The sequence below is a fragment of the Eschrichtius robustus genome, chromosome 7 (genome assembly GCF_028021215.1).
Source record: "Eschrichtius robustus isolate mEscRob2 chromosome 7, mEscRob2.pri, whole genome shotgun sequence".
In the NCBI taxonomy this organism is placed as follows: Eukaryota; Metazoa; Chordata; class Mammalia; order Artiodactyla; family Eschrichtiidae; genus Eschrichtius; species Eschrichtius robustus.
The window spans coordinates 77606151-77619875 of NC_090830.1; the positions used below are offsets into that span (position 1 = coordinate 77606151).

The window sequence follows — 13725 nt, forward strand, 5'->3', positions numbered from 1 at the left end:
GTGTCGTTGGGAGTTCCAACATACCTAGCTAATGATTACTAATTTGGTGTCTATTTTGCCAACTTAAAACACGAAGCACAGAGCTTTGTACAAATATCCATTTCCCCAGTTACCCTTATCTTAGCTGTATCTTTGGTGAGGATTAGCCGAATCGAATATGCCATCTCTATTGCTGCTATTCTGAGGGGCTCGGGTGCCAATTACCGGTTCCCTAGAATTTGCCCGTAATTGACTATGTCCCACAATAGGTAACTCTGGAAGTGACAGGCAGTCTCTATCTAGTGTGGTTCTCCCGCCTGTCGATTGGGCCTTGCAAGAAGCCCCGCCTCATCAACTCAGTCAAGGGCGACAGTTGGACCGGAGCCGGTGAGTGGCGGGTCTTAGCTCCGCCCCGGCCGTCCGCTGCGCTGCCTGGGTCGGCGCCGTTTCCAGTTGAGAGATGGCGGCCGCCGCAGGTAGATCGCTCCTGCTGCTCCTCTCCTCCCGAGGCGGCGGAGGCGCCGGCGGCTGCGGAGCGCTGACTGTGGGCTGCTTCCCCGCGTTGGGCGTCAGCCGCCACCGGCAGCAGCAGCACCACCGGACGGTGAGCGAGCGCGCCCGAGGGCTCCGGGGAGGGCGGGGCGGCGCTGGCGTGTGGGATCCGCCGGCGGGCAGGCCTCCGGGGCAGCGGGCGAGTTACCTCAACTCGCGGCCACTCCCGAGGTTGCCGGGCACCGAGGAGCCTCCGTGCCCTTCAGGCGCCTGCGGCTGCAACCAGGAAAAAAGGCAGGGCGGAGGAAGCCGAGAGGAGGGGGAGGAGGGGCGACGGCAGGGATGTTCCCGGAGGACCGGGGACACCAGGGCGGGGAAGGGACGGGACTTGAACCTCTCTCTGACCCGCCCCCGATCTCGGTCCCTCCCTCCTTTTTACTTAACAGCTCTGCCCCATTGCTCTCGAACTGAGCCCCGTTCAAGTTGTCCCCTTTCCCTCCTCCTCCAGGCGGGTTGGGGTGTCCTGAGTTGCCGCGGCTGCCTTGTGTATGTGTCAGGAGAGTGGCAGTGCCATACTGCTGGGAACTGTCCCCCGGAGGGCAACCCAGGACCCCAGCGGGGCCGCTCCCTAGTTCTCTTCTCGACCCTCTGGGAAAGGGCAAGACGGAAAATCAAACTTTATCCCCCTATGTGACTTCCTGCGTGTGGGCATGGGGAACAGCACCCTTGCGATGGATGCTGCATTGCTTCAGAAGGCAAGCTCCAACCTCTTAGTTCCTTAAAGGTCCTCGGTGGTCCTTTTGGAGGGCTGGTTTATAAGCTTGTTCACGTGTGCCTGAAGAAGGAAGGTGGGCAGCAGGCAGAGGGGAAGAGAATATGACAAGTTGTTCACAGCGGCAGGGATTTGGTGGTTGTATTAACCAGTTATTGCTGGCTTTCATTGGCTGGCAACGCACAGGAGTTTCTATTTGAACAGCCTTGGGTGTGTGTGTGTGTGTGTGTGTGTGTGGGGGTGTGTGTGTGTGTGTGTGTGTGTGTGTGTGTGTGTGTGTGTGTGTGTGTGTGTGTGTGTTTCTTTTTCAGTTGCAAGAGATCAACTTGGCATGCATGGGGTTCTTGACCTAACAAGTCAGCAGGTTCTCTTCCCTTGGACTTTCTAGACCCATACTGTTGGTCTCTGGCCAACTCCAAGAGAAAGAGTGTAGGTTTCATTTCCTAGGGCTAAGTTGTATGGTGTGGTAATAAGAGAATCACTGCAGACAGCCTGATAGCAGAAACTAGGATCTTCAGCTCTCAACAAATACACCCACCTGTCTTGTTCTGATCACATAGCTCTTGAGGGGAAACTGAACTGGAGCTTTTCAGAGGATACCCCAAGACTGATGACAGCATAAAATTAAGTGTCTGAAAGAGCAGTGAAAAGAACTAATGCTCTTTAAATGCAAGATGGTATTGTTATTATTAGTCATAGGTATGGACCCTATCCTCGTTCTTATGAGAAAACTGTACTTCTTCATTTTGGCATACTGACATATTGCTTTGCTGAAGCTTTTGGGTGAGAGCCGAGCTTTCCACAGTTCAGTTTAGATTTGCATGTTTCATAGTCTCCAGTTATGTGTTTTGTTCTCTTAAAAACATAAGGCAGAGGGCTTTCCTTGTGGCACAGTGGTTGAGAATCTGCCTGCCAATGCAGGGGACACGGGTTCGAGCCTTGATCTGGGAGGATCCCACATGCCGCAGAGCAACTGGGCCCGTGAGCCACAATTGCTGAGCCTGCGCGTCTGGAGCCTGTGCTCCGCAACAAGAGAGGCCGCGATAGTGAGAGGCCCGCGCACCGCGATGAAGAGTGGCCCCCGCTTGCCACAACTAGAGAAAGCCCTTGCACAGAAACGAAGACACAACACAGCCATAAATAAATAAATAGAAACATCTGACTGTCTTTAAAAAACAAAACAAAACAAAACATAAGGCAATCCAAAAATCTGATTGCATTCCCCTCCCCCTCAAACTATTTAAAGATTTCCCAAGTTGTCTTTATCTCTGTATTTTGATAATACATCTTCTGACTTCACAGTTTGTTTTTAAGACTATTTGGGTGTGGTATTCATTTAGCATTTTGAAATTAGTGCCTTTTATATTTTCCACTGTGTGAATCTGTCAGTCTGTGAGTGCCTTCCTTGTGCGGGTACTTCATGAAAGTGTTTTTCTGTGCTATTCTGGGGTGGATAAAAGTGATGTGCTGAATTTGAGGTGAAAGCACAGCTAAAATGAAGTGTTATTTCTGAAGGGCAGAAGTGTTATAAGCATGGTGACTTGCAAATGAACTTACAATTGTAAGATTTTGAAAAAAGTTGTGCCTGATTATTTAAAATATGTAAACAGTTTTTTTCTTTTTCTACGATTGCTCCGAAGCTATCATGTATTTAGCTGTCTCCATCTGTTATTCTATGATTCCTCGCAAGACTCAATTTGAAAGGTATCTCTTAGAGATTTGTTTAACTGTTGACATTTTATGCTTGAAATTAAGACCCAGAAAGGGAGAGACTTGGCCAGGATTACACGATGAATATACAACAGTTTTAGGACTCCCACCCACTCCAGATATTCTGACCCCCTTATTGTGTTCTTTTTATTGTAAAGTGCAATTGCTCCTTCACATCTTTCTCCTCCCTTATAAAACTTACTATTGTTTGTTATGAAAGTACTGGTATTTCAAAACCCCATGAATGAGAATTCTCCTATGTTGGTTTGAGGCACATGTATTAGGCAATATAGGAACAAACCACTGGCTCTTATAAAGGTCCCTGAGAGACACTAAGGTTGAATCTTGCATAGGTGACATCCTGTGTATGTGCAGCAGATGGCACTCTGTGTCGGACTAGATCACAGGTCCTGCTTGTGCCACTTTTGTTCTGCTGTAGTAGGTATGGTAAATTAGAGCCAGGGGGACATAACCAATTATAGTACTGGTTAATTTTTTGCTTGAGAGGTATGTTTTTTGAAATTCATTTTTTCCAAGTTTGAAGAACAAGTCCAGAGCAATACAGTTCAACTAATATAGGTAAATGTGATTGCAAAGTAATAAAACATAGCTTGTACCCCCCCCTCCACCCCCCAATTAAAACATCATTCAACTGAGTAAATAGGAGAAAAGGTGCAGGGGCTTATTCAGTATTTGTAGCACCATCTAGTGTAATTTTTCCTTTCCTATGTGAAGAGCCTGTTATTGCTTCCCAGCTTGTGACTGTAACTGAGTCTGATGTAAAATGTTTGTTACATGCTTTTCTGTGTGGTTAGTGAAGGTGACTATTTTCAAGGATGATTCTTTGAGGGGTACTGCCTTTATTGTGAGCTGTGTAATTCCTTTGCTAAATCAAACTGTCTCATCTCTGATTATGACAGCCTGACTGTTGGCATTTCCTAGTGGTCAACGGCTATGCTGAATTGCTAAATCTCTTACTTAAGTCTGTCATTATACTGTTATAGATTGTGGCTGTCCCTTTTTACTTTACACATTGTAGTTCTTTGGCAGTGTTGTCATTTCAGTTTAACCTGAAAGTTTTAACAGAGGTTACATTGCCTGACACAGAGGTAAGTCCCAGTTCTTTAATTGGGCTCCTCATGATCTGGCTAAGTCTTACTTTGCCAGATCCACCCAGTACAAATACTCCACTGTACTTAAGCCAGTGTCTCATATACCCATATTAAATGTCTGTGCAGTTTTTGTAGCGGAATTTCAGTCTTAACCACCCCTCTAACCTCTAAGGTTCATTTTAGGTGAGAGACTGTGACTTTTGACTCCTGTTTGAATCTAACTTCCTCACTTTACAGATGAGAAAACGGACCTAATGGGAACTGAGGGAAGTGCCTTTTCTGTTATGTTTGTGATTAATGACATCTGGGATAAAAATTCTTTTAAATGGAGGTGGATTCAAGGAGAAATCCTAGTCTGAATCTTCATGTGTGTGTTTCCTAGCTCTTAATCCCTTTCCATTGTTCTATTCTGTCTTCTCTGAATGCTGATAGGACTTATTATTTTCAGGACACAGATTGACACTGGCTTGTTCTCTAAATGTTTCATTTGTGAGTACCTTATCTTACTGGGCAGCGATTGTGTATCTTGTTACCTTTTTGTCTCTCACAGACTTCAGAGCAGTACTAGGTACATAGATAACACTCAGACAAGCATTAATTGAATACGCACCCTTTTGTCTGCTTGCCAGTGAAAAGGTGTGCTCTATTTCCCCCCCTGGTTTGACTTGTTTAATGACCTGTTGCTTAGGTACATTTGGGTTATTGCTTTAAGTTTGGTATTGCCAGTGCTGTCTTTGGTTGTATATTACACTTCTTTATGGTGGACTGATGCAGAGAGTTGGTAACATTGGATTAGCTCTACAGTGGTACACACTTTCTACCCAAAGAAGCAAAAGTATGATGAATACCCAGATTATTAGGAATATATGTTTGAATCAGAGTCTAGATTTATTGTTGTTTTAGTTGACGATAATATTAAGATTTTGAAGGTTGTGGATAAATATGCTTAGAGCAGACTTATTATGGAAACTTTATCTTAAAATCTTGCTTATTTTGAACCCCATAAAATAGTCGAAGGAGTAAATTTGGATTTAGTCAACAAATCCTGATGATTTGAACTTTTCTGAGTCTCAAGGGGCTCTATTTTATGCTTTATGGAACTCTAAGAGGGAATCTAAATAGAAATGCAGCATCAAGAATGGTGTATGTTGGGGCTTCCCTGGTGGCGCAGTGGTTGAGAATCCGCCTGCCAATGCAGGGGACACGGGTTCGAGCCCTGGTCTGGGAAGATCCCACATGCCGCGGAGCAACTAGGCCCGTGAGCCACAACTACTGAGCCTGCGCGTCTGGAGCCTGTGCTCCGCAGCAAGAGAGACCTCGATAGTGAGAGGCCGGCGGAGCGCGATGAAGAGTGGCCCCCGCTTGCCGCAACTAGAGAAAACCCTTGCACAGAAACGAAGACCCAACACAGCCAAAAATAAATAATAAATAAATAATAAATAAATTTAAAAAAAAAAAAAAGAATGGTGTATGTTGGATTTCCCTGGTGGTGCAGTGGTTAAGAATCCACCTGCCAATGCAGGGGACACGGGTTCGAGCCCTGGTCCAGGAATATCCCACATGCCGTGCAGCAACTAAGCCCATGTGCCACAACTACTGAGCCTGTGCTCTAGACCCCGCATGCCACAACTACTAAGCCTGTGTGCCACAACTACTGAAGCCAGTGCGCCTAGAGCCCGTGCTCCGCAACAAGGGAAGCCACCGCACTGAGAAGCCTGCGCACCACAACAAAGAGTAGCCCCCACTCGCCGCCACAACTAGAGAAAGCCGGCGCGCAGCAATGAAGACCCAATGCAGCCAAAAAATTAATTAATTAATTTTTTAAAAAAAGAATGGTGTATATTGAAGACAATAAATTGAATGTGAATTTTGGTTTTGGGGCTGCCTACTGTTTGAAAGGGAAATCAAGGAGTGGTCATGGGCTTCTATAGTAGCACTTCGTTGATACCATAGTCTGAGTAACTACTAAGATGTTGCTTTTATTTCTTTTTATATTCTAGCTTTGTGCACCTTGGGTTTTCTTTAAAAAATTACTGTTTGTTTTCCTGTGATTAAGGACAAGATTACCTTTTAAGATCTCAAGATAACCACTCAATATAGGGGAATCCTCTATTCTTTATTTGACTGATTAATACAATACTGGAACAACATGTTATTAGGAAAACTAAGATGTTACCATGGAAGACATGTACTTAAAAGAGTCCTAAAATTTAGAGCTCGACAAGACAAGGTTAAGGAAATAAAAGTTCAGGAACAGTAAAGTGGCTTTTTCTTTGGTAGCCCAGCAAGTTACTGCAGAGCTGAAAATGGCTCACACATCTGCTGGTTTTCCCATTAAGTTCTTTTCCTATGAAGTTCTTTTCCTATGAAATTTTTCATTCTAAAAATGATTAAGCTGAGACTGGTTTTTAAAAGTGAATTGGGGGAAGGTGATGCACGACCCTGTCTGGGAGGCCGCCCTGCCCCCGCTTCCTTTCACCCTGTTGCTGCCCGCAGGTGGTTGTGGCCGCCTTGCCCAGAGGGAGGCAGCAGCGGTGGGTGTCGGCGAATGATGCCTGGGAAACTCCTCTGCGGGGACGTTATGGAGCTGGAAGCACCTTTGGAGGAGACCGAGAGCCAGAGGAAGGAGAGGCAAAAGAGCTCTGTGGATGTCGGAATTTCGGATAAGGGATTATGGACTTGTACTTCCCTTATAGGGTTGTTATGAAGATTTAAACAAGATAAGCTGAAAACATATTACACAATGCTGGAGTGATAGAAGGAAGTCAAGGCACCATTATGACTCAGATGAGAAATCAGAAACAAGAGAAAATGGTGTTGCAGATGACCTGGATGCTCCCAAACCCCAAAAAAGCTAAAATGAAAGCGAAGCTAAATGTGACACCAAGGAAGGATGTCACAGACTTTCAGATGAATTTTCTAAATCTCATAAGTCAAGAAGAAAAGATCTGTCAAATGGAGATATTGATGAATATGAAAAAAAAAGCGAGTGTCATCCTTAGATAGTTCTACTCATAAATCAAGTGATAATAAACTAGAAGAGACCCTAATACGTGAACAGAAGGAAGGAGCCTTCTCCAATTTCCCTATTTTTGAAGAGACTATAAAGCTTCTGAAAGGTCTAGGGGTAACATATCTCTTTCCTATTCAAGTTAAGACTTTTGGTCCTGTATATGAAGGAAAAGATTTAATTGCTCAAGCACGGACAGGAACAGGAAAGACATTCTCTTTTGCCATCCCCTTGATTGAAAGACTCCAAAGAAATCAAGAGACAATTAAAAAAAGCCGCTCACCAAAGGTACTTGTTTTGGCTCCTACAAGGGAACTGGCAAACCAAGTAGCGAAAGACTTCAAAGATATAACTAGGAAGCTCAGTGTGGCGTGTTTTTATGGTGGAACATCGTATCAAAGCCAAATTAATCACTTTTGAAATGGTATTGACATCTTGGTTGGGACCCCTGCTCGTATCAAAGATCATCTGCAGAGCGGCCGATTAGATCTTTCTAAACTGCGCCACGTTGTGCTGGATGAAGTGGATCAAATGTTAGATTTAGGTTTTGCTGAACAAGTTGAAGATATTATCCACGAATCCTACAAAACTGATTCTGAAGACAATCCTAAGACTTTACATTTTTCTGCAACTTGCCCACAGTGGGTATACAAAGTTGCAAAAAAATACATGAAATCCAGATACGAACAGGTTGACCTTGTTGGGAAAATGACTCAAAAGGCTGCAACTACTGTGGAACATCTGACCATCCAGTGCCATTAATCTCAGAGGCCAGCAGTTATTGGAGATGTCCTTCAAGTCTACAGTGGGTCTGAAGGGAGGGCTATTATCTTCTGTGAGACCAAAAAGAATGTAACTGATATGGCCATGAATCCACACATAAAACAGAATGCCCAGTGTTTACATGGCGACATCGCACAGTCACAAAGAGAAATTACACTGAAAGGCTTCAGAGAGGGTAGTTTTGGTGGCAGCCAATGTCGCTGCCCGTGGTTTGGACATTCCTGAGGTTGATCTGGTTATTCAGAGTTGACCTCCACAGGATGTTGAGTCCTATATTCATCGCTCTGGATGCACAGATAGAGCTGACTGGACAGGGATTTGCATGTGTTTTTATCAACCAAGAGAAAGAGGTCAACTAAGATATGTGGAACAAAAAGCAGGAATTACTTTTAAACGTGTAGGTGTTCCTTCTACAATGGATTTAGTTAAATCTAAAAGCATGGATGCCATCAGGTCTCTGGCTTCCGTTTCTTATGCTGCTGTTGATTTTTTCTGACCATCAGCTCAGAGACTGATAGAAGAGAAAGGGGCAGTGGATGCATTGGCTGCAGCATTAGGCCACATCTCTGGCGCATCAAGTTTTGAACCACGTTCTTTGATCACCTCTGATAAGGGGGTTGTGACCATGACTCTGGAAGCCCAGAAGAAATACAGGATGTTAGCTGTGCTTGGAAAGAACTTAACAGAAAGTTGAGTAGTAATGCTATGTCCCAAATTACCAGAATGTGCCTCCTAAAAGGAAATATGGGCATTTGCTTTGATGTTTCCACAACTGAGTCAGAATGGTTACAGGCAGAGTGGCATGATTCAGACTGGGTACTCTCAGTGCCAGCCAAGTTGCCTGAAATTGAAGAATATTATGATGGAAACACATCTTCTAATTCCAGACAGAGGAGTGGCTGGTCAAGTGGCCGGTCAGGTGGTCGATCTGGTGGCCGGTCAGGTAGACAGAGTCGACAGGGGAGTCGGTCAGGAAGTCGACAAGATGGTAGAAGACGAAGGGAGAACAGAAATCGATCGAGAAGCAGGGGCCACAAGCAGAGTTTTGACTGAGATAGTTAATCTACCAGTGTGAGCTTGCCTATTTCTGCCTAATCGTGTACATTATCCACCAAAAATTAGGTCATCATAGTTGAGGTCTGTGTCTGCTATTTGCAAAGAAGTTGGTTGTATTTTTTTTTTTTTAAGTATTTCGTAAGAATGGTTGTAAACAAATCTACTTATCCAGTTATACCTTTGAATAAAAAAACCTCCTTTAAAAAAAAAAAAAGTGAATTGGAGTCAGATTCTTCCAGTAAGACCCTAAAGTCAAACTGAATCTTGAATAGTTAACTCCCTGATTTAGATCAAGCTTGAGGACATCTGATAAAAAACTTGACCTCTGCAGCTGAACACAAAAGGGAAACAATCTGTTTATTTATTTCACTGCACTTTGTTAAACGCTTACATTGAGACAGCCTGTGTAAAAATGAAAGTTGACTTCAAGCAAAGTAATTTTAATAAGTTTAGTGAATTCTTGACTCCTAAACCGTGTACAGGCTTGATTTTTTTTTATTGATAAGAGCATAACTTGGTAAATTATATCACCGACTGGGTCTAATAGCATACTAAAACTGAACTTTTTCTAATACAGTCTGGAATAATTGGATAGTATGACATTGCATTTTGACATCTCTCTTAAAAATAAGAGGCTTTTCCAAAAGTTCTTTAATGACATTAATAATATTTATTAATCCAAAAGAGTGAGGTGTTTACCTTTTATGCTTCATTACTAAAGTTTTCAGTTTTTACATTTTTAAAATTTATTGTCCACTTTATTTTGGGGAGAGCACTTGTAATAATCACCAGCAAATTGCTGAGCAGAGCCCATTGGGTGTATGATGCTATCCAGAGGACAGTCTCAAATGTACAGTCCTGAGCCGTACTACCTTACAGGTTTCAAGATTTTTTAAATTCTTTTTTTGCCTTCTCAGACAGGCCCACTTTGTATAATACTTCTTACTTACCTATAGTAAATGGTGTTACAGGATGTTTAAGAGTATTAATGTCTGCTTTAAACTTTAGAGAAAGTTAATGCAACTGATAGTTTATAAAATAACAGGAGAGCAAATAGGTTAGCTGAACTACCTGACCTGTAAAGATAGAGGAGTAGATATAGAAGAAAGCATCTAAGAGCTAAAGGCACTGTGTTTCCATGTTTAATTCTCACCATAACCCTATAAGAGGTATTATTGTGCTAGTTTGATATATTGTGCTAGTTTGAGGAAATTGAGGACGGGATAGGTTCATTTCTTCTTATGTGTCATAAACTGTTTTAATGATAGGGATGCAAAGATGGACAAATGTTTTGGAGCTGGGATTTAAGCCTACGTCTGGCTAGAATTAAAGCTGTACCATGCTGGTTGTCAGTGTGAGTCTTCCTTCCTTTTCAGCACCTGCTCCTTCAGTTTTGTTCCTTTCTCAAGCATCTACTGCAGTTTTTTCCAAGAGACCTCACCATCCCTCCCACTGACTACATTTCTTAAATCTCTTTCTCCACCCTCCCCCACCAGGTATTAACTGATAAGAGTCTAAGGTATTACGCCTACCCCCCACCCCCCTCCAAATCTTTGAAATTTAGTTTAAGATTCTAAAAAGTCCCACCCAGTAAACCTGGTAATTACTGAGCATTGCATCTATATCAAACACTTTTATAGCATTGTATAGTATACTCCACAACAACCCTTCAGGCAAAATACCATCCCCATTGTACAGATGAGAAAATAAAGACCTAGAAAGGTTAATACCTAGAGTCATTCAGAATATATCTGTGGAACTCCTACTCTGTGAGACACTGTGCTGGTAAGGAGAGATGTTTCTGTTGTGGTTCTAAGAGTTCACAGTCTGGCCAGGAGACAAGACTATAAACAAGACTGTAACTGGCTGTGCTTTTTTTTTCCCTATGGAGGTCAGTGGGAGCACTTAGACTTAACCCGAGGATGTTAGGGAAGGCTTCACTGGTGAGGCCTTGCTTGAGCTGAAATATGAGGAAATATAATGTGTGGGGGACTGAAAAGGTTGGTTCATATTCCAGGCAGCACTAGTATCTAACATGACAATATGAGGGAGTATGATGTATTTGAGAAACAGCCAGTAATTTGTTACAACTGGATATGGGCAAGAATAGCTGAAGATTAGGCTGGACAGTAGCAGTGATACCAATAATAATTAATATTTATGAAGTGCACCATGTGCCAAGCAGTGTACACAGTCTCACTTAATTCTTGTGACACCCTATGAGTAGGTATTCTTATGAGTAGGTATTGTTATTATCCTCATTTTACAGATAGTGAAACTGAGTTGCATCAGATTGGTTAAGTGATTTGCCCAGACAGTCAGTTAGTGACACATAGCTAGTAAATGACTTGCCTAGGATAACACAGCTAGCGAGTGGCATACCCAGCATATAAACCCAAGTAGTCTGGCTACAGAGCCTGTCTCTTCACCACTTGCTGTGGTGAGGGATCAGATTGTGAAAGGACTTGTGAAGGAGCTGACATTTTATGATGTAGTTCAGTGGTTTTTTAAAAAACTCAACCCACAGTAGAAATACCTTTTATGTTATGATTGAGCACATGCATGTATGCATAAAATTAGGAAAAGTCTCATGAAACAATATTTTTACTATGTATGCATAGTTTCTGTTCTCTTTTCTTAAGGAAGTTCTGGTTGGGACTCATTTAAATTGATTCTACACTTTAAGCCACAGTTGGGAAAAATACTACTTGTCAGTAGGTGAGCACAGGAAGAATTTCAAGTAAGGGAATCACATGGTTATGTTTGTGCTTTTAGGTAGGTCACACTGGCAGCAGTGTGAAGGCTTAATTGGAGAGGATGGGACTGGAAAGACAGACACCAGTAAGGAACATCTTAATGGACCAGGCAAAAGATGTCTGAACTAGGACAGCAGCCTTGAGGATGGAGAAAAGAGAATAGAGAGAAGGGAGATTTAGGAAGTAGAGTTGATAGTCCACAACCAATTGTCAAGTTCTATCACTCAGCTACTAAGTACTAGGTAGAAAGACAGTTCAATTCAAGACCTGTGTTACTCAGGTACTGAAATTTTATTTCTTGACCTTTTTTGCGTGTTCCTTTTTATCATCGTGTGAAATATGCTTCTTTGTTGTCTTTTCTACACCTCTGCTTTTGTATTTAAAAAAAATCTGGTTTAATTATTTTTAAATGATTAAAAATTTATATATAAAATCAGACACCCACCTTATCCCCTTACTTCTGCCTCCCCACCCCTACCTCATACTATCAGAATCTGGAAGATTTGCATAGCAGTATGAAAAAGTTCACATAGCATGATGAGCACTCAGCAAATCTTTGCTGAAAGAATGTGTCCTGTGTATTATACTCTCCCAAAGCAGAAACTCTTAACAGTATGTTCATTAACTAGAGGAATACTTTTGAGTAATTTTCTTGAACTTTGTCTTCTCTAACTTTCCATTTTTGTAATATTTGACTCCCTTTAGGGAATAGTAACCATTATATGTATGATGGTCTTACTTTTTAAAAAACAAACAAAATAACTAGCCATTCCTAAGCATGAAATCTTAGTAAAATTTTAGCAGTTTTTCTTCCCATATTATAAATGTAGATACACAAGATTCCTACTGCTTCTGCCACTCCAGTTTCTCAAGAGCATTACTATATATATATAAAATTGAGAACAAGTTATTTGGAGTGATTCTCTAACATTTTAATTGACTGGACCTTACTGGATTGCTTTATTTAGAAAGCACATAATTCTTTGGTCTTCTAGGTGTTATAATACAAAGGTAAGTATTTACTTGATAATTATAACAATTTTTTAGAGACATTACAGTATCTGCTCTACCAGAGGAGATTGTATTTGAGATGTAGTTGATGAACCTTTTGAAATCTTATGGGAGCAAAGAATAGCTGTACCATCACAGAATCTTTTAATAGTTTTCTGAGATAGTTAAATAAATGAAAAGATGGAAGTGGTAAGAGAGTGTGTGTGTGTGTGTGTGTGTGTGTGTGTGTGTGTTTCGCAGTCACCAAAATAAAGAGTAAGTAATTGAAGAGAATTAGGTGCCATGTGGTATAATAGTTAGGGGTCTGGGTTCTGCTCCTTTCTCTTCCATTAACTTGCTGTTTGACCTTGAGCAAGTGATGTAATCTCTTTGATCCTATTATTTTTGTTGATTAAATAAGGATGCTTGATTAGGTGAGCCTAAAGGGCTTCTTTAATTCTAAGTTATGTGTCATTTTTATATAACACTTGACAAGTAACTTTTATGTTGTTTCATTGGGTAGCTTGTATAAAATCATAAACAGACGGACATATATTTGCTTATTCTCACAAGGGCCAAGGGCTTGAAGTGAAGAAAAAGAGCCTTCCAATTCCTTTTCAGGACAGTTTGCATAATTACTTTCTGACATCTTGATGAACAATTTACCCTGCATTCCTCATAATTCATCAAGCCTTTATTCCCATCTTTCTCTTTTTTCTTCTTTTTCCAGTTCAAACTGCTGAGGGAGTTGGGGAAGAGGTGAAGATGTGGTGGGGAATTCAGAGAGTTGGAGAGAGGGGAGGAGGAAAAAAGCAGTTAATGCTGGAGTGTTTGAGGGGAGACAGGACTGTGCTAGTAATTTGTTAATTCTGAGTTCTGGACTGCCAGCCTGAAACAGAAAATGTTTCTTTGTATTTACACTACAGGAATCCCCAGTGGGAAAATCTTAACAAGTGATTAATTGCCGGTAGTAGTCTGTTCTCCCAAACTCTGTGAACTGAGTCTAATACAGTGTCATGAATGTAGACATTCAGTCAGTGTTGGACAAATGAGAGTCCAACACTG

General features: G+C 41.9%; 1 protein-coding gene and 1 pseudogene across 1 annotated transcript in view; both read left to right on the top strand.

The window, feature by feature from the left end:
• The first annotated feature begins 426 nt into the window (after window positions 1-426).
• Window positions 427-13725, top strand: part of MCU (mitochondrial calcium uniporter) — a 215039-nt gene continuing 201740 nt past the window's right edge. The window contains exon 1 of the mRNA XM_068547779.1: window positions 427-583. Within this exon, the coding sequence (XP_068403880.1) occupies window positions 440-583 (144 nt within the window). The 5' untranslated portion in view covers window positions 427-439. The remainder of the gene's footprint in view (window positions 584-13725) is intronic.
• LOC137767622 (ATP-dependent RNA helicase DDX50-like) lies at window positions 6617-8911 on the top strand (annotated as a pseudogene).